Below are 25,230 nucleotides of genomic sequence, written 5' to 3' on the forward strand. Positions count from 1 at the left end.
GGTATCTGACTGTGGACCGGTATCTGACTGTGGACCGGTATCTGACCTTGGACCAGTATCTCTACATGCTGATCAGAGTGAATGACAGTTAGCCACCAGCTAAGTGGCTAGCTGTGCCTCTTTAACAGCTTTTCTCCCTCCTGTTGTCATAACCATGCTTTAAAAGGACCCTGATGTACTATTGAGATCGTAAATCCAGGCTGGTGGTAAGATTGGCCTGCAAAAGGCAGGAATGTTTTTAGACTTTTAGGATGACATCATCGTTCTAAATCCTATTGAAGGCTTAAAAGATGACCAGTGACAATGTTGGTGAAGCTGGGGATGTTGGGGAATTTTTCCCTCCAAATAGGCAGTGGAGCAGGTGAGGAACGAGGTCAAAATGCTAGGATGCACTGAGATTAAAGTAAGCATACTGAGATTAAAGTCAGCATGCATGAAGATTAAGGTCAGCATGCACTGAGATTAAAGTCAGCATGCACTGAGATTAAAGTCAGCATGCACTGAGATTAAAGTCAGCATGCATGAAGATTAAAGTCAGCATGCACTGAGATTAAAGTCAGCATACTGAGATTAAAGTCAGCATGCACTGAGATTAAAGTCAGCATACACTGAGATTAAAGTCAGCATGCATGAAGATTAAAGTCAGCATGCACTGAGATTAAAGTCAGCATACTGAGATTAAAGTCAGCATGCACTGAGATCAAAGTCAGCATACACTGAGATTAAAATCAGCATGCATGAAGATTAAAGTCAGCATGCACTGAGATTAAAGTCAGCATACACTGAGATTAAAGTCAGCATGCATGAAGATTAAAGTCAGCATGCACTGAGATTAAAGTCAGCATACTGAGATTAAAGTCAGCATGCACTGAGATAAAAGTCAGCATACTGAGATTAAAGTCAGCATGCACTGAGATCAAAGTCAGCATGCATTTAAGATTAAAGTCAGCATGCTGAGATTAAAGTCAGTCCCAGTTGGGGCAGGTGTAATAGATTAGATTAGATTAGATAAGATAAGATAAGATAAGATTAGATAAGATTAGATCAGATCAGGATAGATTATGCATCTTCTGAATGATTTTGAGTAGCTCTAGCTTTCTCTGTTAAATCAATGGTGAATGGTAGTCTGTCTTTTTGACCCCAGGCATAGCTGCAGCCCAGAGCCAGATCCACATAAACCATTATCACAGTTTCATCTTTTATGTGTGCACAGACTGGATTGATCCAGATCGGAGAGGAGAGCCTGTTCATCGAACCGCTGGGTGAATACGACCAGTCACAGTCCTTCTCTGGACTGAAACACCGACTGCAGCGACAGCGACGCTCTGCAGAGACCGGCGACGCCTCAGAGGACGAGCAGCCGAACTACTGTGGGACTATCCAAGGTCAGAACCCCATCTTAATTTCATTGTTCCCTCAGGTTTAAACTTTGAGAACAGGATCCATCCGTCCCATCTTTTCTGACCGTTGGTCTCTGTGCAGGGACAGTTCCACGTGGACTTAGCTCATCAGCCTGTCTGTAAACGCTGTGTTCACTCTCACATCCCCTCTGTCTTCTCACTGTCTCTCCCAGTCTCGTGCATTCTGCATCTCATTGCCATGTTTGTTGCTATTTGAGGACACGCAGAGCGAACGGTCAAACCCATGGAGGGACTGCTATGATGCCTCTGTGTGCATGACGTTAATGTCAAGTCTGTCTGCAGCCCTGTTCACTAGATGTTGATTATATCTCCGCTAAATCTTCACTCAAAGATAAACGTGCTCTTCCTGAAGTCCCCACTTATTATGTAGCTCTGGGATTTTATTATGAAATGGCCATTACAGTCTAACACGACTCAACCGGAGGGACTAAAACCCTCCGATTCTGTTACTGTAAGAATTAAGAACCCATAGAAACATCTCTATGTTCTGAAACAGTGGTTCTCAACAGGTGGGTCAGGACCCAAAAGTGGGTCACAGCCCATTTCAGTGAGTTGCAGATGTGCACCAAAATTCTTTGAAACTCTTAAAAACATTCGTGTGTTTGTCCCATCTCTTTGTTTGGTCATGTTAGCATAGTCTGAGGTCTGTTGTTCTGTTTCTCACTAAGTTAACCTGACCGGTGGAAAATATAGAAATCTGGACTGCAGTTTCTCTCCGAAGTCTCATTGGTGGATCCTGAGAACCAGAGATCTAACGCTACAGATGAGTGCTGAATCAGACGCCTGATTTAGGAGAGAAGGGGGTCCAGGGTGTGTTTGGATATGTGGTCCGTTTTAGTCTGTCATGCAGGGATCCTGGACTTTTGCTGCTTAAAGACTGGTATCAACCTTTGGTTATATGGCCAAGCTTTAGATCGGAATCTAGATCTTCATGGACCATCTTCAGTCCTGATATAAGACACCGGGAGTCTGTTTCCCTGCTCAGACAGTACCGGACATGTTCTGATCAAATCTCTGTGACTAAAAATATGTTAATTTCTAAATTACAGCAGAGGTTTGGCAGAACATGTCTCACCTCAGAAACCTCAGATAATCTCTCAAATGCCTCGACGGTGCAGCAGTGACGGTCATTTCAGTTTCATTTTTACGTTAAACCTCAGGAGGAATGTTTGTGATCAATTCTGAATAACCACACCTCTCCTGCCTCACGGCCTTCATGAGCTTCTAGAGACTCTGACTGATGGGTGGGTTTCTCTTTAACCAGGAGTGTTTATAATCTTTAAATAATGACATCATAAGAGGTGAGAACAGAATGTTGTTGAAGCTGGGGGTGTTGGGCCCTCTTCCCCTACACTTTTGCCAAATAGTAGACAGCAGTAAGCTAAAGGTTTCCATCCAAGGACAGTCAACATGAGGGGACGATTGTTGGTCTATCTGTGTTTTTATGATGGAGTCCATACTCCACAGGCTCATTATCAGCACTGATTAACAAGATACACGTTTAAAACACACAATGCTGGTCATTGAACATGGTGTTGGCCGGTGATTCTGTGCCATAAAATCGATCTGATCTGTTGCTTCTATGAGCTGGATTTTTTAGTTTTGTTCTGGAAAGAAGTAACTCTTAACGGCACTTTCTGAAGGGATATTTGACATCAATAATATAATAATATGTACAGAATTAAAAAAAGAAAAATATATTTGGAATATATTGTCAATAGTTGACAGATCCTATAAACCCATGTCATATTCACAATCGAATGAAACACCAGATGTTAAACTGAGAGATTTTACCATAACATTAAAAACATTAGCCCTGGGTCACTGATTTCTAAAGAACATTTCCAACGTTGGTTCATCTGACCACAGAACAGTTTTCCATCTTTCCTCTGACCACAGAACAGTTTTCCATGTTTCCTCTGACCACAGAACAGTTTTCCATCTTTCCTCTGACCACAGAACAGTTTTCCATGTTTCCTCTGACCACAGAACAGTTTTCCATCTTTCCTCTGACCACAGAACAGTTTTCCATCTTTCCTCTGACCACAGAACAGTTTTCCATCTTTCCTCTGACCACAGAACAGTTTTCTATCTTTCCTCTGACCACAGAACAGTTTTCCATCTTTCCTCTGACCACAGAACAGTTTTCCATGTTTCCTCAGTCCATGTTAAATGAGCTTTGGTCCAGAGAAGACGGACCACGGTGTTTCTGGATCCTGGTCACATCTGGCTTCTTCTCTCCATGATCAGCTTTAACTGTCATTGGTGGATGGCACGGCCAACTGTGTTGACAGACGATGATTTCTGGGATGTTCCTGAGCCCATGCAGTGATTTCACTACAGAATCATGCCTGTTTTTAACACAGTGGCCCCTCTCTCTATTTTAGAGAGAGGATATTTCTTCAGTGGTGAAACAGGCTTTAAGGGAAAGATCTCTACAACCATGTTGTTGTTTTTGTCAGGCTGAGGTTTTAATGTCAGCCTGCAGTAAATTACAGCTGTTTAACCCCAGTAACAGCTGTAAAGCTGTCAGACTGGACCACAAAAACAGTCATTGGTGACCATAGCAGAGCTTTAGGTTGGTGTGGAGTTCAGTGCCATTCTGACCGTTATCGTCTTTAATCACAGTGAAGTGGTTTATGTAGATCCTGGATGACTGTGGTTGGATTTGTGGGATCCAGTGAGAGCGTCATGTGACACGCCTCGATTAACGCCTCTATCAAACACCGGCAGCATGTCAACGGGCAAACTCCTCGCCGTCTGCTGCCAGGCCAGGTGCTTGAACCAGAGTGGAGAATCATGATGAGAGCAGGGTTATCTCAGCGGGAGACTCCGGTACAAATACAGGTACTTTAATATTTAGTAAAGTCAAAGTTCTGCTCTATTAGCTTACTGAAGCTTAGAGTCCTCAGGATCTAGTTTTGATACCTGGGGGGTTTACAGTGAAATCTTTAACACTTACTGAGAACAGAAGGATCTGGATCTCCATCGAGGTCGTATCTTTGAGGACTTAAAGTCCAGCAGCTGTTTGGATGGAGAGACGAATCAGATTCTCTCTGTTCTTCTGATGGCCGTCTTTAATATAAACCAAACTATAGACCAGTGTAACGCCGCTGACAGGAAGCTTTGACTTCCTGTTTTAATTGTAAATGATTATTTTAAACTCAGACCCGATGCTTAAGACAATGTAATGAAGTTTGATTCTTCACCCAAAGGAACTTTAATGAACACGAGCTCGCTCAGATCTGCTGCATGTGGAGTTACTTTCCACCTCTGATCATTCTACACCTCAAACACAAGATGAAATTTCTTCTCCTGTGCTCTCAAACAGAGCTGCTACTACGGCAGCCCGAATGGACAAAATGACTGTTCTGACAGGTGGAGACAGATGAACAAGCTCCACCTAGACCCACGGGAGTCCTGATCCCTCTAAAGCCTTCAGTTCTTCTGATCATTTCATTTTCAGAGACGGGATTGTCAGAGCAACCTGTCCCTCTGAATATCCTGAGGCTAGAAGTGGAGTTCCTCAGGGCTGAGTCTTTGGACCGCTCTGATTTACACTTTATATCATCATCATCATAATCATCAGTCATAACAGTCCCAACACAAATGCTCATCTATGCCCAGGTGTCATTCACTGCTTACAATATAAAGCTCCACCTCCTCCACCCCAGCCTCCTCCTTATAGACTAAAGCTTCACCTCCTCCACCCCAGCCTCCTCCTTATAGACTAAAGCTTCACCTCCTCCACCCCAGCCTCCTCCTTATAGACTAAAGCTCCACCTCCTCCACCCCAGCCTCCTCCTTATAGACTAAAGCTTCACCTCCTCCACCCCAGCCTCCTCCTTATAGACTAAAGCTTCACCTCCTCCACCCCAGCCTCCTCCTTATAGACTAAAGCTCCACCTCCTCCACCCCAGCCTCCTCCTTATAGACTAAAGCTTCACCTCCTCCACCCCAGCCTCCTCCTTATAGACTAAAGCTCCACCTCCTCCACCCCAGCCTCCTCCTTATAGACTAAAGCTCCACCTCCTCCACCCCAGCCTCCTCCTTATAGACTAAAGCTTCACCTCCTCCACCCTAGCCTCCTCCTTTATAGACTAAAGCTCCACCTCCTCCACCCCAGCCTCCTCCTTATAGACTAAAGCTCCACCTCCTCCACCCTAGCCGCTATAGATTATTGCTCTTGAACTAATTTTATTGTGTTCAGTCCACATTGTCATAAATGTATCCACCCATTTGGAGGTTTCTAGCAATTATACTTCCTGGAAATTCAAAGCTTGCTGCTGACTTGCCCAGGGAGAATCTTTAGAGCAGAGCTCCTTGTGTCATGGGGAGCTGTAGTGATTGGGCTGATGTTGGAGAATAACCGTGGTCTATCACTGTCAGCAGCTAAAACATGAATAAGCTACGGAACAGCAGCTAGAAGGGCATGCTTTCTTCTGCAACAGTCTTAGACATAATGCTAAACATGTCTGTCACAGCGGCTCCATCATGGCAGCCACTCTGAACAGACGCCCTGCTTCAACAAACATGAAGGATCTCTGGCTTTAGAAACTCTACATATCATTCCTAATACTGAGCCTGCATCTGTACATGAAGACCCTAAAACTCCTCCATCACAGAGTCAGAGAGCAGAAGTGGAGGAAAGCAGGGCGGGGGAATCGTGGCGTTTAAAGGCTCTGACTTTGAACTTACAGTTGTAAAGAGATCCACATCTGAATCTTCCTGCAGGCCGATATCAGGCCAGCTGCAGAGACAGTGACCGTGCCGTCTGATTGGTCTGTTCTGTGAACATGTGGACGATTAAAGCCCGCTCTCAGATGTCCTCCTCCTCCTCTCCGTGCTCGGTCATTAACTGGAGCAGCTGACCTTGAGAGCTGAGCTGCACCCCCAAAGTTATATAACACCAGCCTGGCTATAGACCACCAGCACTTCTGACAACCTGTATAAATAAATTATTTCCATATGTTCATAACTGGGACATGCACACAGACGCTCAGAGAAGGAAAGAAGAAAAATGTGCAGAGCTGCAGCTCCTCTCTGAGTCCAGCCAGATTACAGTGGAGGAGCTTTTCACGTTTACAGACGGCTGTAAGTGAAGACGAGTCTAATATCCATCAGTGAGATAAACCTCTCCTCACTGAGGAACATTCAGTATGCTTTCACAGCCGTGACCCAGACCAACATGGTGTTTAAAGGGAGGGAGGGGCCGACCAGAGACACAGATGGTGCAACCATGGCTTTATTAAATGTATGCACGTGTGCATTTATCTTCAATCCTGTGGTCTTCCTCTCATCTCTGTCCCCCTTTACCCAAAACTTCCTTTCCCCCTCAAACCACACGCTCTCTGGAGAGGAATGCAGACTTTATATCCATTAAGAATCAGCCTGACGATCAGAGGAAGGCATGAGCAGATCTCCACGTCCTGACTCCTGCGTACTCTCAGAACCAGTCCTTCCTGAAGACGTTTAGACATCAGATCAGACTGAAAGCACGTAAAACGGTTCCAGCAGATCAACAAGATCCATGAGGTAGAACGTCTGTTTTTATTTTAGACCCCGTTTACACAATGCATTAACAGGATGTAGATCTGATCAGAGAGGCTAACGCATGGACAGATCTACTGATCAGCTAAAGGCTTTAAAGGTCAGTGGGATGTTGGTGAAGCTGGGGATGTTGGGGGCTTTTTCTTAGACCACACGTCATCAACTAGCGGCCCGGGGGCCACATCAGGCCCCCCAAAGCTTCCTGTCCGGCCCTGAAAGATCATGAAATTCAGAGAAGGAGGAAAAGAAGATTTTAAGAGTATCCTTTTGCTTTAAATGTCTGCAGCTGTTAAATCCATCCCACAAACATTTAACATTGAAATAGTTTTAGAAAGACTGAACATTTGATCTGTTTTTACTGAAATTTACTGTCAAAATTAGTCGATATTTAAAAAATGGTTAAGGTTGGCAGAAGTGCTGCAAAAATTGGCAGAAAAAAAGTTGTGAAAAGAGGTTAAAATGTGGCAAAAAATGGTAACAAGGGAAAAAAGGGGCAAAAGGTATCAAGCATTGGTTGCAAATAAAAAAGTGCAAGAAGTAAAGAAAAGGCGTAAAAAAGTGGCAAAAATTGATAATAGAGTAGCATAAAGGGGATAAAACATGCAGATCAATGGTTTAAAGGGGGTGAAAATCACGCAAAAATTTGGTTAATGAGACAAAAAGGGTAAAAGTATCAACAAAGTATTAAAAGTAGGAAAAAATGGTTTAAAGTTGCAAAAATTGTTGAAAAAATGTAATAAAAGGGGTTAAAAAGTGGCAAAAATGGATAAAAGAGAGGCACAAAGGGGATAAAACATGCAGGAAACATGGTTTAAAGGGGGTTGAAGTCATGCAAAAATTGTGTTAAAGAGGCAAAAAGTATCATAAAGGGGTTAAAAGTGTCCAAATGGGTTAATATTGGTGCTAAATGACGATTAGAGAGGGCCCATTCTCTGTCATTTTCAGGGGTCCAATCCTGTGTCAGGCCTGCTGCATTCTAGATAACAGGGATAGATCTGACTGCTGGTGACTAGAATGTCCTCCAGTTTAAAGGAGAATACAAAAACTACTGCAGTAATATTTATCAGACCAAAGTGTTCATTTAGTGTATTTGAAAGTCTGGCCCCCAGAGTTTCTGCTGAGACTAAATCTGGCCCTGGTGCAGATGGACTTGATGAACCCTGTCTTAGACTATAGTTGGCAACTTTTGGAAAAGTGTGTGAAGAGCTTCTTCCTGCTTCTTCTGTCGTTTTATGCCTGACTACAGCAGGTCGTTTTTCCTCCTCCCCCCCATCCCTCAGACATCCTGGGTCCACAGCTAGTGTTTCAGTGGTGTGATGCACGTACGGCCAAGATCAGGGGCTTCTCCTTTATTCTAGTAAGACGAGGTGTAAAACCAAGAATGCTGTGATGTTTTTTCGTCTCAGGTCCAAGCTGCATCCTCTCTGATTAAATCTGAACGGCTTTATCATCCTAGAGGTGGGGACGAGGCCGTTTAGATGGACCTCAGTCGTCTCTGATGTCAGTTAGAGATGTCAGGACTTTGGCTGGGTTTCAGCCTTGGTCCTGGTTGGTTAAGAGCATTCTGTTCCAGACCAACAAACGTGGAGACTTTAATTCAGGCTCTTATTGAGCTGTCCGTCCTGTACTGCCTCCAGTAATGAAATTCTTGCTTCATGAATGGAACCTGAGACCGTCACCGGGTCTACAGGAAAGACCAGAGGAAGTGAAGGCAGCCGTGGAGCCCAGGCGTCTGCTTCCTCAAGTGTGGAGCGTAGCTCTGCTACTGAGGAGATCCGGTTTCAGCCAGTCAGACACATCACAGCAGTCCTTTTAGTGAGGAGATCCAAGATGTTCCTACTCATGTAGTTCCGACATTTTTACTTTGACAGCTCAGGTCTGGAAAGAAAAGTTCTGAGTTGGTAAACGCACCCTCTCTGTAGTCTGGACTCACATGAAGAAACAACCTCACTGTCATTCCACTATGGACCATAGAAAACCCCAGAAACATCCTGAATGATCTCAGCTGATTTTTTACTGATGCAGTGTTTACAAGTCCAGTCAGCAGCAGCCGCCATATTTAACACGCTATTTTAACTAACTGTAGATCATCCTTCATCATACATGACCGTAGTCTCCATCATACATGACCGTAGTCTCCATCATACATGACCATAGTCTCCATCATACATGACTGTAGTCTCCATCATACATGACCGTAGTCTCCATCATACATGACTGTATCCTTCATCATACATGACTGTAGTCTCCATCATACATGACCGTAGTCTCCATCATACATGACCGTAGTCTCCATCATACATGACTGTATCCTTCATCATACATGACCGTGTCCTTCACCATACATGACTGTAGTCTCCATCATACATGACCGTAGTCTCCATCATACATGACCGTAGTCTCCATCATACATGACTGTAGTCTCCATCATACATGACCGTAGTCTCCATCATACATGACCATAGTCTCCATCATACATGACCGTAGTCTCTAGCATACATGACCGTAGTCTCCATCATACATGACCATAGTCTCCATCATACATGACTGTAGTCTCCATCATACATGACCGTAGTCTTCATCATACATGACCATAGTCTCCATCATACATGACCGTAGTCTTCATCATACACGACCGTAGTCTTCATCATACATGACCATAGTCTCCATCATACATGACCGTAGTCTTCATCATACATGACCGTAGTCTCCATCATACATGACTGTAGTCTCCATCATACATGACCGTAGTCTCCATCATACATGACCGTAGTCTCCATCATACATGACCATAGTCTCCATCATACATGACCGTAGTCTTCATCATACATGACCGTAGTCTCCATCATACATGACCGTAGTCTCCATCATACATGACCGTAGTCTTCATCATACATGACCATAGTCTCCATCATACATGACCGTAGTCTTCATCATACATGACCGTAGTCTCCATCATACATGACCGTAGTCTTCATCATACATGACCGTAGTCTCCATCATACATGACCGTAGTCTTCATCATACATGACCGTAGTCTCCATCATACATGACCGTAGTCTCCATCATACATGACCGTAGTCTTCATCATACATGACCATAGTCTCCATCATACATGACTGTAGTCTCCATCATACATGACCGTAGTCTCCATCATACACGACCGTAGTCTTCATCATACATGACCGTAGTCTCCATCATACATGACTGTAGTCTCCATCATACACGACCGTAGTCTTCATCATACATGACCGTAGTCTCTAGCATACATGACCGTAGTCTCCATCATACATGACCGTATTCTTCATCATACATGACCGTAGTCTTCATCATACATGACCGTAGTCTTCATCATACATGACCATAGTCTCCATCATACATGACCGTAGTCTCTAGCATACATGACTGTAGTCTCCATCATACATGACCGTAGTCTTCATCATACATGACCGTAGTCTCTAGCATACATGACTGTAGTCTCCATCATACATGACCATAGTCTCTATCATACATGACCATAGTCTCCATCATACATGACCGTAGTCTCCATCATACATGACCGTAGTCTTCATCATACATGACCGTAGTCTCTATCATACATGACCATAGTCTCCATCATACATGACCGTAGTCTCCATCATACATGACCGTAGTCTTCATCATACATGACCGTAGTCTTCATCATACATGACCGTAGTCTCTAGCATACATGACTGTAGTCTCCATCATACATGACCATAGTCTCTATCATACATGACTCATACATGACTCCCAACGTCCCCAGCTTCATGAACATTCCATCTTCATAAAAGCTGAAAAGTCTCCTAAACTTTGTCGGAGTCTTGTTTGTTAAAAGTATGAATCCAATGGTGGAATCGGCAGAATTGAAGTTAATTAGCAAACTTTTTGAGCTGGAGGATGGAGACTGTGATGCGTTCAGGTAACCTCAGTAAATTAGACAACAATACTCTAATGTTATGATATGTTTAAATGTCTCATAAAAATGGCAAATTTTAGTTTCTGATGATTAGTTGTGAATATGAATGATGTGCTTGTATTTGAGTGATATGAAACAGATATGAGTCTTTTTAACTCAAGCACTACTCAGAATAGACCACTGAGTGTAAATTTTTGTCCTCAATTTGTTTTTCGGCCAAACTAAAGTATCGACAGTGGTATCGATAAGGACTGGGATCAATAAGGAGTATTGATCAGGGTATCAGTATCAATAAGGAGTATTGATCAGGGCATCAGTATCAATAAGGAGTATTGATCAGGGTATCAGTATCAATAAGGAGTATTGATCAGGGCATCAGTATCAATAAGGAGTATTGATCAGGGCATCAGTATCAATAAGGAGTATTGATCAGGGCATCAGTATCAATAAGGAGTATTGATCAGGGTATCAGTATCAATAAGGAGTATTGATCAGGGCATCAGTATCAATAAGGAGTATTGATCAGGGCATCAGTATCAATAAGGAGTATTGATCAGGGTATCAGTATCAATAAGGAGTATTGATCAGGGCATCAGTATCAATCAGGAGTATTGATCAGGCATCAGTATCAATAAGGAGTATTGATCAGGGCATCAGTATCAATAAGGAGTATTGATCAGGGCATCAGTATCAATAAGGAGTATTGATCAGGGTATCAGTATCAATAAGGAGTATTGATCAGGGTATCAGTATCAATAAGGAGTATTGATCAGGGCATCAGTATCAATAAGGAGTATTGATCAGGGCATCAGTATCAATAAGGAGTATTGATCAGGGCATCAGTATCAATAAGGAGTATTGATCAGGGCATCAGTATCAATAAGGAGTATTGATCAGGGTATCAGTATCAATAAGGAGTATTGATCAGGGTATCAGTATCAATAAGGAGTATTGATCAGGGCATCAGTATCAATAAGGAGTATTGATCAGGGCATCAGTATCAATGAAAATGAAGGACCCCCTCCCCAGCGTAGCTTCGGAGTGTGTGAGGATCCCGGAGCAGCAGGAGTGTGTTGAGGAGCAGCTGGTCGTCTCCGTCTGACTCACACTGGCTCTAAAAGAGCTGAGTCAGCACAATGATTGCTTACCTACTGTGCTGTGAGTTTCACATTTTAAACACTGTTATTGTCACTGTGAGTCCCCCCCCCCCCCTTAGAACCAGACTACCATCCAAACAAACAGACCTCTGGTCTCTGAGGGGGCTGCTACACAACGGGGATCTGGACATCCTTTGGGTCATATCCCAGTTTACAGGGGCACAGATAATCAGGATTAAAGCCTGATCTGGATCAAATGTATCATGCAAACGGATTCTGATCTGGAATAAAGTTTGATCCAGAATCAGAGGGAAGGGTTCTTACTCTGTCCAGGGTCCATGTTCACTTTAGTCCAGATCCCTGAGAGCCTGATCCTCCACACACCACCCCTGTCTGACTACTGCTTTAGTTTGGCTTAGCAACAGGGACTGCTGTAGGAAATGAGGTAGAACCCCAGTTCCAAAATAGTTGGGACATGCTGTAAAGCTTAAATAACAACCGAAGTCAATCATGGTCAAACCCCATAAACCCTGATTTAATGTATTATTGTATTCTCAACAGGACAGAAACAACATTAAACTGAGACCTTTGACTTATTCATGAGAAATGTGAGCTCATTCTGAATTCAACAACACATCTAAAAAATGGGACAGGCTAACAAAAGGCTGGAAAAGTAAGTGTACTAATGAAAAACAGCCTGAGCATTTGACCTTTGACACTAATTAGGTTTATTTAAGACTCTAAAGCTCCTCCATCTACAGTCCATAATATCATCAACAAATTCTCTGAGAGCAGGGGACGAGGCTGAAGGGGGCCCTCAGGGGCCACTGCATTACAAACAGGCATGATTCTGGAGTGAAATCACTGCATGGGCTCAGGAACGTCCCAGAAATCATCGTCTGTCAACACAGTCGGCCGTGCCATCCACCAATGACAGTTAAAGCTGATCATGGAGAGAAGAAGCCATATGTGAACAGGATCCAGAAACACCGTGGTCCGTCTTCTCTGGACCAAAGCTCATTTAACATGGACTGAGGAAAGATGGAAAACTGTTCTGTGGTCAGAGGAAACATGGAAAACTGTTCTGTGGTCAGAGGAAAGCACAGAGTCCATGTCCTGTGGACTAAAGAGGATCTGGAGCATCCAGCTTGTTCTCCTGGCTCAGGTCTAAAGCCTGCGTCTCTGATGGTATGGGTGCATTAGTGCCTATGGCGTGGGCAGCTCTAACATCTGGAAAGGAACTATCAATGCTGAGAGCAGAGAGAGCTTTTAAAGCAGTGACACTCAATGTGTGGGTCTTTTATGATTATTTATGAAAATAAATTTGTGAAATTTGTGGTCTTAATTTCAAATATTATTCCCCCAGAAACCTTAAAAAAGGGAAACTTCTGTACCACTTTTCACCCATTATAGCTACCTTTTGCCATTAAATACTACTTGTTTCCTATTTTTGCCCATTTTAGTCACTTTTTACTAGGGATGTCCGATATTATCGGCCTCCCGATATTATCGGCCGATAATAGCACAAAAATGTATTATTGGAAATTATCGGTATCGGATTTTCATTAAAAAAAAAGAAAAAAAAATTCTTTCAAAAAACTTTTACCCTGAGTTTAGATCAGCCAACATTTTTACTCCTTTGTTTACAATTACTAGTACTACTCTAATCTGGACTGAAGCTGTTTGCCTTCAAAGTTTTTGTTGTAGTTTTGCCATTTGTGAAGAAGTCAAAACTAAGTATTTTGCCCTAGTTGTAGTGGCCGGGTATTGTCAGGATTATCTCAGGGAGAGCATGATCCAAGCTGTTGTTTGAAGCATGTGAAAAAATAAGAAAAAAGAAGCACTTGTCTTTTATAATAAATATGGCAGTGCCATGTTGGCACTTTTCTCCATGACTTAAGTTGAAGTTGTTTCTCATTTTTGCACAGGGAAATCAAATGTTTGCATCTGAAAGCCTTGTTGTTACATTTATCAATGCATCCAGTGGGGCATCACAATAAAATGACTAAATTAGGCATAATGTGTTCATTTCACAACAGGGTATATGTGATGTTGTTACCTTACATTAGTTTTGGTGGAAAAAAACCCGCATATTATCGGTATCTGTTTATATCGGTATCGGGAATTAAGAGTTGGACAATATCGGTTATCGGTTATCGGTAAAAAAGCCAATATCGGACATCCCTACTTTATACTCATTTTTTTGCCAGATTTAGACCATTTTATGTCACCTGTAACTCATTTTTTTTTGCTACTGTCTGACCCCTTTTCCACTTTTCCTCCCCATTCTCACCCCTTTTCACCCATTTTTGCCACCTTTAACTTATTTTTATTGCTGCTTCAAGCTGTTTTGCTTCACCACTTAGATTGCGGCTCTTGCAAAGGTATTTTTCAACAGTTTGGCTCTTTAGTTGAGCAGGGTTTAGAGACACATCCAGACAACGTCTCTGTCACGGAAGGCCTTGACTATTTCAGCAAGACCATGTTAAACCACAGACCGCATCCATCACAAGAGCATGGCTTCACAGGAGAAGAGTCCGGGTCCTGAACTGGTCTGACTACAGTCCAGACCTTTCACCAATAGAAAACATTTGGAGCAAAGAAGACCCAGGACTGTAGAGCAGCTAGAATCCTACATCAGACAAGAATGGGACAATATTCCTCTCCATCAGCTGGTCTCCTCACTCCCAGAAGTTAAGAGTTGTTCTCAGCTAATATGTTCCTGAAATGATGAAATGTCAGGACGCCTGCAGTTTAGACCAAAACTCTTCATGCTGGACTTTGAAAGGGCCCAGAGACCCCTGGTTTATAACATTACCTCTCTGACCTTTGACCCTGATTGTGACCTGGATGAAGTCTTTTCTTTAGTCTCATGGTTGTCCTGTTTCCACTGAGCAGAGCTCCAACCGTAGACTCTCTGGTTCATTATGAGGCGTTGGTGTTCAGACTGGTGCAGGAAGTGTTGATGATCCTTCAGAGAGCAGACCCAGCGTGAGTGCAGGACTCTAAGTGTGAGATCCAGTATGTATGCACCCATTATTCTGGCCCATTGGCTCCCAATACTCTGGGGCCCTCTTGGTTCTCGGTTAGGAGCCCGTGACTTGGTGGATGTGTACTCAGTGTTACAGAGAGCCTCCTCATTGTCGCAGAGAACAAAACCTCCATCAGTCACATTTGTCCACTCCAGGAAACAAGCTAAACAGACACCAGATGGGCCAAACAATGCAACGCTCTTTCCAAGCTCAGCCCGGCCTCTGCAGAGGTGTCCGCTGAGGACCTCAAAGAAGCCGGCCCACGTTAGTGCCGCAGCCCCCGCTTAAGCAGACGGAGGAATGTTAAAACCTCCTAACAGCCTTAACAAGCCGCATTAATGTCAGCAGTCATAACGGTGATGAAGAGGACAAAGATCGAGGAGGAGATCAGTCCCAGGAGGTGGATTCAGTCCACGCCAGCGTCTCCAGAGCCATCAGGAGAATACCAGTTTTAGAGAAGATTAACCCTCAGAGTCAGCAGAAGGATTCTAACCAGTCCTCAAAGACCCACGGAGGCGCCGTCATCACGTCTCAGCGGGTACATGGCGGCAGAGAAACTGTGGAAACAAGGAGAGGGCGAGACAGAAGCCAGATGTTTGAATACGAAGACATTTAATAGGTGGTTAGCAGTCATGTGATCCTTGATAAAGAAATAACTCACAAAACCGAGGCGAGAGAAAGACAGGAGAGACCAGATGACTCGGGTTGAGCTGTTTACTAAACAGAGACATCAACACAGAGAGAGGTTGACCACAGATTTCTAACCACGCCCAAACTAGTCCACACTCCTACACCTTTGGTAAAGCTTAACCTTGATCATAACTAAAATATGATCCACAGACTCTGCCGTACTGGAGCCAGACTGTCTCTAAGGTTCACAGACACCCAGACTGGGAGGAAACCATCCTGGACTAAAGGAACAAACAGCATTTTATCTACTAGAGAATGTGAGTTTAGACTCTCAACCCAGGAGAGACGCCTAGAGTCTCCACTCCTGACCGTACATCCTGACCCGGGACCTTGGACTAGCTTAACAGAACATCTATGAAGTATTAGAAATAGGAGGAATATTAGAAATTTCCCTAACAATCCTGATGACAGGTTGGACAGGAAGTAGAGTCATTATTGTTGCAACTGTCGAGAGCACATTTGAACATTCAGAGAGCTAGAGCTGGGCAATGGACCGACATTAACGGCCTCGAACCGACGTAAACCTGCCATGTCAATTATTTCAATTTTTCCCCTTTTCTTGGAAAAAAGTACTTTTTATGAAAAAACATTTTCATTTCAGTGGATGTTTTGATTTCAAATGTTTCAATAAATAACCACAGATAATTAAAGACCCTGTGAAGTATACATAAATCTGTATTTAGGTTTACTGAATGACAGCTCACTGCGTTTTTAATCCCCAAATCAAATTTCAGTCAGATACCATCCTCTACCTGTTTCCTATTGGTTGGTTCAATAGAGCACCAGAGAGTAGAAACTTTCTCTGACCGTCAGAGAAAATAAAAATTAAAAATAAAAAAATAAAAGTGTTCGTTTCAGAAAGAAGAATCGACAGGAGTGAGAGGAGAGTAGTTTAAGTTTGAGGAGACGACCAAATCAATGTCACCATCTTAAAATGTTCAAATGAGCTCTTGAGTTTCGTGGTAATAATGACTCCATACGATGTTTACAAGCCAAACACAAAACGTTTTCCAAATGTGGGACGGTGAACGTAGCCAAGGGTTTCTGGGTGTTATTGTTATAGATAAGGGCCAACCTTGAGGCCCAATGACTATGACCTTTGACCTCTAAAATGTAATGTGGTAATTCTTGCAGGTGACCTCATTGTGCTGCTCTCTGATTGGATAAACTGCCTGGTTGTGGTCTTTATATTCTTAGTTTCAGACTTTTTCCCTGAGCTGAGCTTTCTGGAGTCTGCAGCATGAAGGAAACTCTGAGCCAGATCCTGCAGAGCTCCCATGACACGCCTCGGTCCAGATCGAGCATTAAGGAGCGCCGAGACCCCCCTTGGAGTCTGAGCTTCCAGTAATTACAGAGCGTAAGAATCGTGTTAGTGGAGAAAAAAAGGGGCGAGATCCCCCAGCAGGCCGCTGTGTTTGACAGAGACGTGGGTCTGAGGCGAGTGGGGCGTGATGGAAGCAGACATGTCGTGTAAACACATGTTCAGGGGCCGTGATGAACGCCGAGCCGCCTGCAGTGCTCGCCATCTCATCCAGCTCTTTGTCTCCAGCCTCCATTAGAGATTTTCTTACACTGCAGCTGTGTCCAGAGATAAAATATGTTTATTTCCTCATCCTGGGCCCGATTCCTTAAAGACGTACTGCTCATATGTGGCTTTATTTCACTTTATCTCACTGATGGAAGCCAAAGAGAGAAAGGGGCGAGGGGACGACCTCTCAATATGAGGAGGAAGAGGAGGAACAGAAGAAGAGGAACATTTCTCTACTGGGAGAAAAAAGGGGGAAGGCATACCAGTAGGAGCAAAACTATGACTGGAATAACGCTTTAAATTTACAAGGATAGTCATGAGAGGATAGAGATCTAAGAAGAGGAAAATAAAGGTTTAAAAACAACATGTTAACTTTAAAAAACTAAAGTCATATTTTTAATGAAGTTAAAGACAATAATGGGGGAAATTTACACAAAAAACAGCTGATTTTCACATCACGCATTCTTTAAAGGAACCCTGAATGATCAGACACGTTCATCTTGTTAGATATCTTTCATACACTATAATGCCAAAAGTATTCACTCACCCATCCTAATAATGTAAATCAGGTGTTCCAGTCACTTCCATGGCCACAGGTGTATAAAATCATCACCTAGGCATGCAGACTGTTTCTACAAACATCAGTGAAAGAATGGCTCGCTCTCAGGAGCTCAGTGAATTCCAGCGTGGTACTGTGATAGGATGCCACCTGTGCAACAAGTCCAGTGGTGAAATTTCCTGGCTCCTAAATATTCCACAGTCAACTGTCAGTGGTATTAGAACAAAGTGGAAGCCATTGGGAACGACAGCAACTCAGCCACCAAGTGGTAGGCCACGTAAAATGACAGAGCGGGGTCAGAGGATGCTGAGGTCATAGTGCACAGAGGTCGCCAACTTTCTGCAGAGTCAATGGCTACAGACCTCCAAACTTCATGTGGCCTTCAGATTAGCTCAAGAACAGTGGTAGAGAGCTTCATGGAATGGGTTTCCATGGTAACAGCTGCATCCAAGCCATACATCACCAAGTGCAATGCAAAGCGTGGGATGCAGTGGTGTAAAGCACGCCGCCACTGGACTCTAGAGCAAAAAAAAAAAAAAAAAACGAGAGGAATTAACCCACAAAATAAGAGAAATTTTTCCCAAAAATGGAATAAAATAAAGCCCAAAAATGGAGGGAAAAAAAAACAGAAATAGAGGGGAATCTATCCCAAAAATGGAGAAAAATAATCCCAAAAATGGAGGGAATTTAATCCAAAAATGGAGACAAATAAACCTGTAAATGGAGAGAAATAATTCCCCAAAATGGAGAGAAATAAATGCCAAAAATGGAGGGAAATAAAGCCCAAAGATGGAGGGAAATAAATCCCCCAAAATGGAGGGAAATAATCCCCAAAAAATGGAGAGAAATAAATGCCAAAAATGGAGGGAAATAAAGCCCAAAGATGGAGGGAAATAAATCCCCCAAAATGGAGGGAAATAATCCCAAAAAAATGGAGAGAAATAAATGCCAAAAATTGAGGGAAATAATCCCCCAAAATGGAGGGAAATAAATGCCAAAAATTGAGGGAAATAAATCCCCAAAATTGAGAGAAATTAATCCCAAAATGGAGGGAAATAAAGCCCCAAAACTGGAGGGAAATAATTCCAAAAAATGGAGAGAAATAAATGCCAGAAATGGAGGGAAATAAATCCAAAAATGGAGAGAAAATAATCCCAAAATGGAGAGAAATATTTCTGAAAAATGGAGACAAAAAAATGCCAGAAATGGAGGGAAATAGATCCCCAAAAATGGAGGGAAATTAACCCCAAAATGGAGAGAAATATTCACTGGACTCAGCAGTGGAGACGCCTTCTCTGGAGTGACCAATCACGCCTCTCCATTTGGGGATCTGTTGGACCAGTCTGGGTTTGGTGGTTGCCAGGAAAATGGTACTTGTCTGACTGCATTGTGCCAAGTGTAAAGTTTGGTGGAGGGGGGATTATGGTGTGGGCTTGTTCTTCAGGAGCTGGGCTTGGCCCCTTAGTTCCAGTCAAAGGAACTCTGAATGCTTCAGCAGACCAAGAGATTCTGGACAATTCCATGCTCCCAACTTTGTGGGAACAGTTTGGGGATGGCCCCTTCCTGTCCCAACATGACTGTGCACCAGTGCACAAAGCAAGGTCCATAAAGACATGGAGGAGAGAGTTTGGTGTGGATCAACAGAGTCCTGACCTCAACCCCATAGAACACCTTTGGGATGAATTAGAGCAGAGACTGAGAGCCAGGCCTTCTGGTCCAACATCAGTGTGTGACCTCACACATGTGCTTCTGGAAGAATGGTCAAAAATTCCCATAAACACACTCCTAAAGCTTGTGGAAAGCCTTCCCAGAAGAGTTGAAGCTGTTATAGCTGCAAAGGGTGGACCCACGTCAGATTAAACCCTCTGGGTTAAGAATGGGATGTCACTGAAGTTCATATGAGAGTCAAGGCAGGCGAGTGAATACTTTTGGCTATATGGTGTATGTATACTGATCTAAAAATTTCACTAGATGTCTACATTTTGAGTCATTTAAGTTTATAAACTCAGCAGGATGCCGCCATGTTTGGTCCGCCCTGGTACTGTGACATCAGTATTGCTCCTTGCTGTTGCTATAGTAACCGCTGTCTCAGACTGGCGGTATGTTTTGCCGCCATAATAGCGTTCATACCAGACTGAGTTTGCTGTGTTTGTCTCTCTGCTGTCAAAGCTCTGTCATTCCTCCTAGTTTGACCTCAGTAAACCTGCAGGTGGCTGAGAGGAAGTGTGGCTTTTCAAAATAAAAGCATGGACATATGAAGGGAGTTTCTCCAAAGGGATGCTAAAGTGGGCTTTTACTTTGGAATGCGTAAACAGGAAATGCTTTCGTTCTCTGTTTATCTTTACCTTTATTTCATAAAGAGTCAAAGTTTGGGGAACAACTTTATTAAGCAGACGTATTTTAGCTGGTGGCCTTCACCTGGTTCATCAGGAAACAGATTCAAATATGTTCTACCCGTGTGAATGTAAATATTTGCTACAACAGGGTAAATATGGATCTGTGTTTATCAGTTTCCTGTCTAGTTTGAACGATAACCACTCATGGTGTGAGGAAGAATAGAAGAGAACTGAAATCTTAAAATTGTCCGTGTGTGAGGCGTGCAGCGTCTCTGAGATCAGCCCTACCACTGACTGGGTTTCCATTACACTTGGAAATGTGCAAAATCGAAATAGCGCAATAAAAAAACAGGGAATGGAAACACCTGGATTTCAAAAAACCCCTAAAATATCGCTATAAAGTTTTTATGCTTTAATGAGGAGGTTTTTCAGGCGTTTTGATACAGAAATATATCACAAAAGTGTGATGGAAACACTTTTTTCGCATTTACAAGTCACGGGACGTGACGTACGGTGTCACATGACCAGTCACTCCGAGACAACATGGCGCGGTACGCGTGGGCAGAATAAGACACGAGACTTTTCTTAACATCATACTTCTACTCTTATTCGTGGCTTTTGCCATACATATGGACTTTACCTCTGAACTGTCATCCGTTGCTTTCGTCTTTTGTTCAAAATGATCAAATCAACCGCCGTAGATGTAACCAAAACCGTACCAACACGCAACAGGTTTTGAGCGTCAAGCTTCCTTGCAGCGGATTCACGGGAGATGAGATTTTACGAGAACTGCAAGGCCCAGGCCCAAAACTCCCTTCAATGGAAACGCATTCAAAGCGCAATTATACTTAATCAAAATTTAAGAAATATCGCTTTTATTCTGGGAATAACTGTTGTGGAAACCCAGCTACTGGCTAGACTGAAACAGCGGTTACTATAGCAACGGCGAGAAGCGCTAGCGACGTCACAGTAACAGAACTTACCAAAACATGGTGGCCCCCTGGCGAGTTTTTAAACTCAGTTGACTCCAAATGCAGATATCTAGTGAGGTTTTTAGTTAAATATACATCTCAGAGATGCAGATATCTGTCCAGCAGGTGAACGTGTCTGATCAGGGATCCTTTTAATTCTCACAGGAACAAAGTGCTGCAGGAAAATGCATGAGAACAAAGTGGTAAAGAAAGATTTGTTCAGTTAGAAACCAAAGAATGCATGGTGCCGTTTCCTGCAGCAGAGATATAATGGGCTGCAGACTGAAGGAGGGTGAGCCTCAGAAGGTTACTAGTGAGAGGAAAGGCTGTTCTCAGAGTCCCTGATCAATGCATTCTCAAACAGGGTCAGCCACAGAGGGTCACAGGTCAGAGGTCAGGCATCAGAGCATTTTCATGGAAAGATGACTGAAGGGAAAGCGGAGAAGAGGATGATTGATTTAACTGCAGACATGATTCTGTTTGTAGATATGACAGTAATATGCATTCTTATATTCAGTCAGCTGCTGATAAATGGGTTTGAAATCACCGTTATCTCAGTTTAATGATGTATTTTTTTTGTCGGTGGCCCTGGAGGAGCAGAAGCAGCAGGAAATCTCAGATCTGCTCACGGAGGAGGGAGACGAAGCACACTGTGATGTTCTGAGTGCAGACATGACGCCGTTTGATTTTCAGACTTAAACCGGCTCTGACGGAGGACGGACCACTGGTGCCAGACGGCGAGGTCTGAGTGTTACAGCTGATCTGAGTTTACATCAGTGTGTTTAAAAAAAGAGCACAGTGGTGTATTTAGGGGAAAACACCTTTCTAATGAGAGCTCAGAGCAGGAGGGTCAGACTGGATCAAGCTGTGATGAAAACAAAAAAAGATTTCTGAGTAGAGTTTCACCCCGCCTTCACCCTCAGTTTCCTCGCCATCCCAAAGGAAGGTTACTGAATGAAGGACGAGCCGGCATGAGGATGATGCAGCTACTGGGGAGGAAGGGTTTAATGATGGAGCAGAAATGTTTCTAAGACTGGCAGAAATACTTTGATTTTATCAAATGTCCACTTTTACTCAAGGATGGCCTGATTACTACCTCTAAGGGTCTTTAGATGCGGTTCTGGGTTCTTCTGGATCCTCCTGGATGAGTCGACCTTGCTCTCTTAGAGTCCTGAGAACGTTCGCCACTGTTCACAGTTTTCTCCTTTGTGGGTAATGGCTCTCAGCGTGGTTGGCTGGGGTCTGTAACCCTTTCAGACTGATAGATGTCAGTGACTTTGTGTAGTTCTTTATATGGTTCCATGATGTGTTGGAGGTCTTTGTGCCTACTTCAGGTTGGCAGGTTCTAGTTAAGGGGTCCAGGTTTCTGGGTCCAGCAGGTCTGGCTGTAATGGTCTGAGTCTTTATTCAGAGCAGTGACACTGTTGACCTCATGTTTCAGTTACTTTATTTTTGTGGCACATTTCACAGAACCCTGTCGTTTCCTGTCTGTGTCTGCAGGGAAGAAGAAGGAGAAGGCGTTTAAAGCGGGCGAGGAGGGTCGTGGGAAGAGGAACGCCATCCGCCTACATGACACGTACACGGTGGAGACGGTGGTGGTGGCAGACTCTGACATGGTGCAGTACCACGGCGCGGAGGCGGCTCAGAGGTTCCTGCTGACCGTCATGAACATGGTGAGTCCCAGGACGGTCTCTGGTGTTGGTCTGTGGGTCTGATGTGGGCCGGTATGAGGTCCTTCAGTGTGGTCTTCCTTATAAGGCAGGGAAACATCCACAGGTGTGTTTGCATGATTAGACCTGAGTCTAATCCTGGGTTTGATCACTGGGGATAAGGGCGTCCACAAATCTCTGCAGACCTGTCCAACCATCCTGCTTTGTTTGCTGCTTCTGATTGGTGCAGATGTTCATGACATACATGACAGACCACAGTGACCTAAAAAACCAGAGAACAACTGCAGCTGGACTTTTTAAATGAACTGACCAATTAGAAAAAAGTAGAGGATGGACCAATCAGGTTAGCTCTGCCCATTGTTGCTAAGTTTTGTATGAAAAATCAGAGTCTAAAGATGAGAGATAAAGCAGACTTTTAGAGCACAGAGGAGGTTCTGAGTCCAGAATCAGTAAGCCATCAGTCTTAATGTGCTCTTGAGTTTGGCAACAATAATAACTCCATATATGATATTAACATGTCTGAACCAGCGTCTCCACCAGGTTTCCAAACACGGGACAAAGGAAGTGGAACGGGGGGTCAAGAAGGCAGGCGGAAGGGCCTTCTGTGGGATTAATGGCTATAAGCCTTCCATTGGGCCTAATGATTCCACCCTTTGACCTTTAACCTCACTAAATATAGTCAATTCATCCCTGAGTCAAAGTGAACATTTAGGCAAATTTAAAGAATTTCTGTGAATTTAAACCAAACTTCATCAGATGGTTAGACATCCTGAGCGATCTCAGCGATCACTGTCAGAATCTGGATCAAAGATTCTGTGGGCGTCTCCAGCTGTGGGCGTCTCCAGCTGTGGGCGTCTCCAGCTGTGGTCGTCTCCAGCTGTGGTTGTCACCAGCTGTGGTTGTCTCCAGCTGTGGTCGTCTCCAGCTGTGGTTGTCACCAGCTGTGGTTGTCTCCAGCTGTGGTCGTCTCCAGCTGTGGTCGTCTCCAGCTGTGGTCGTCTCCAGCTGTGGGCATCTCCAGCTGTGGTTGTCTCCAGCTGTGGGCGTCTCCAGCTGTGGTCGTCTCCAGCTGTGGTTGTCACCAGCTGTGGTTGTCTCCAGCTGTGGTCGTCTCCAGCTGTGGTCGTCTCCAGCTGTGGTTGTCACCAGCTGTGGTTGTCTCCAGCTGTGGTCGTCTCCAGCTGTGGTCGTCTCCAGCTGTGGTCGTCACCAGCTGTGGTCGTCTCCAGCTGTGGTTGTCACCAGCTGTGGTTGTCTCCAGCTGTGGTCGTCTCCAGCTGTGGGCGTCTCCAGCTGTGGGCGTCTCCAGCTGTGGGCGTCTCCAGCTGTGATGCTGTCTGAGGATTAATGTCATTTAGCTACATTCTTTTTAGCCGTTAGCATCAGTAGCAAACTTTGGGTTAAAAACTGTTTTGCAGTGATTGATTGGTCTTTTGCAAGACCACTGCAATTTTTAGCCCCTTTTTGTTATTGTATTTCCACTTTTAATCCATTTTAGTTACTTTTATTTTGCTTTTTAGTATTTTTCCTTTTATTTGCCATTTTCTGCCACTGTTTTTCCCAATTTTTGCCACCTTTTTGCTGCGTTTTTCCCCGTTTAAGTCACTTTTCACTCAGTTTTGCTGCTTTGGACCATTTTTGCCCCCTGTTACTCCGTTTTTTGCCACTTTCCTTCCATTTTTTTGCCTCTTTCTCCCTATTTTTTTCACTTTTTTTCCAGTTTTTGCTACTTAATGCCAGTTTTGCCCCCTCAGCCCATTTTTGCCTTTACCTTATTTTATTGGCACTTTAACCTTTTTCACCACTGAGATCTTGCAGAGATGTTTTTCTATAATTACCTCCGCCAAGGAGGTTATGTGATCGGGAGGGTTTGTTTGTTTGTTTGTTTGTTCATTAGCAGCATAATTTTAAAAGTTGTGGATGGATTTTGATGAAATTTTCAGGAAATGTCAGAAATGGCACGAGGAAGAACTGATTAGATTTTGGGAGTGATCCAGATCACCGTCTGGATCCAGGAATTTTTTAAAGGATTCTTTACTATTGTGAGAAAGGGCTAATGGTGGAGGTCTGCGCTCTCTGAGTGCTTTTCTAGTTTGGCTCTGTGGTTGAGCAGGGTTCGGTAACACCGGGTTAAAGTCAGAGAAACTGTCGCATCTGGAACATTTTGGTTAGTTTGGACGTAAATCTCTGCTAGTGTAGATCAGCCTCACATCTCTGTGGTGCAGCTAAACAATAAAACAACCTCAGTTACAGCTGAACTAGTATGAATGTAGGGTTTAGTGTGGACTTAGACCATAACTGAAGACAGAACTTACATATAGCTGGTGCAACAGGCTGCAGGATACTTAAGAGTTCTCTCAGATCAGACTCTACTACTGACCAGAGCTCTCAGTGTGTCCTGTGAGTGGTTTCTGACCATATCAGTCGCTCTCTGTCCTC

General features: G+C 43.7%; 1 protein-coding gene across 1 annotated transcript in view; it reads left to right on the forward strand.

Moving 5' to 3' along the window:
* adamts17 (ADAM metallopeptidase with thrombospondin type 1 motif, 17) overlaps positions 1-25,230 on the forward strand; it is a 143,547-nt gene that overhangs the window by 16,043 nt on the left and 102,274 nt on the right. The window contains exons 3-4 of the mRNA XM_041787855.1: positions 1,214-1,385; positions 22,622-22,794. Of these exons, the coding sequence (XP_041643789.1) occupies positions 1,214-1,385; positions 22,622-22,794 (345 nt within the window). The remainder of the gene's footprint in view (positions 1-1,213; positions 1,386-22,621; positions 22,795-25,230) is intronic.

The sequence above is a fragment of the Cheilinus undulatus genome, linkage group 1 (genome assembly GCF_018320785.1).
Source record: "Cheilinus undulatus linkage group 1, ASM1832078v1, whole genome shotgun sequence".
Classification (NCBI taxonomy): Eukaryota; Metazoa; Chordata; class Actinopteri; order Labriformes; family Labridae; genus Cheilinus; species Cheilinus undulatus.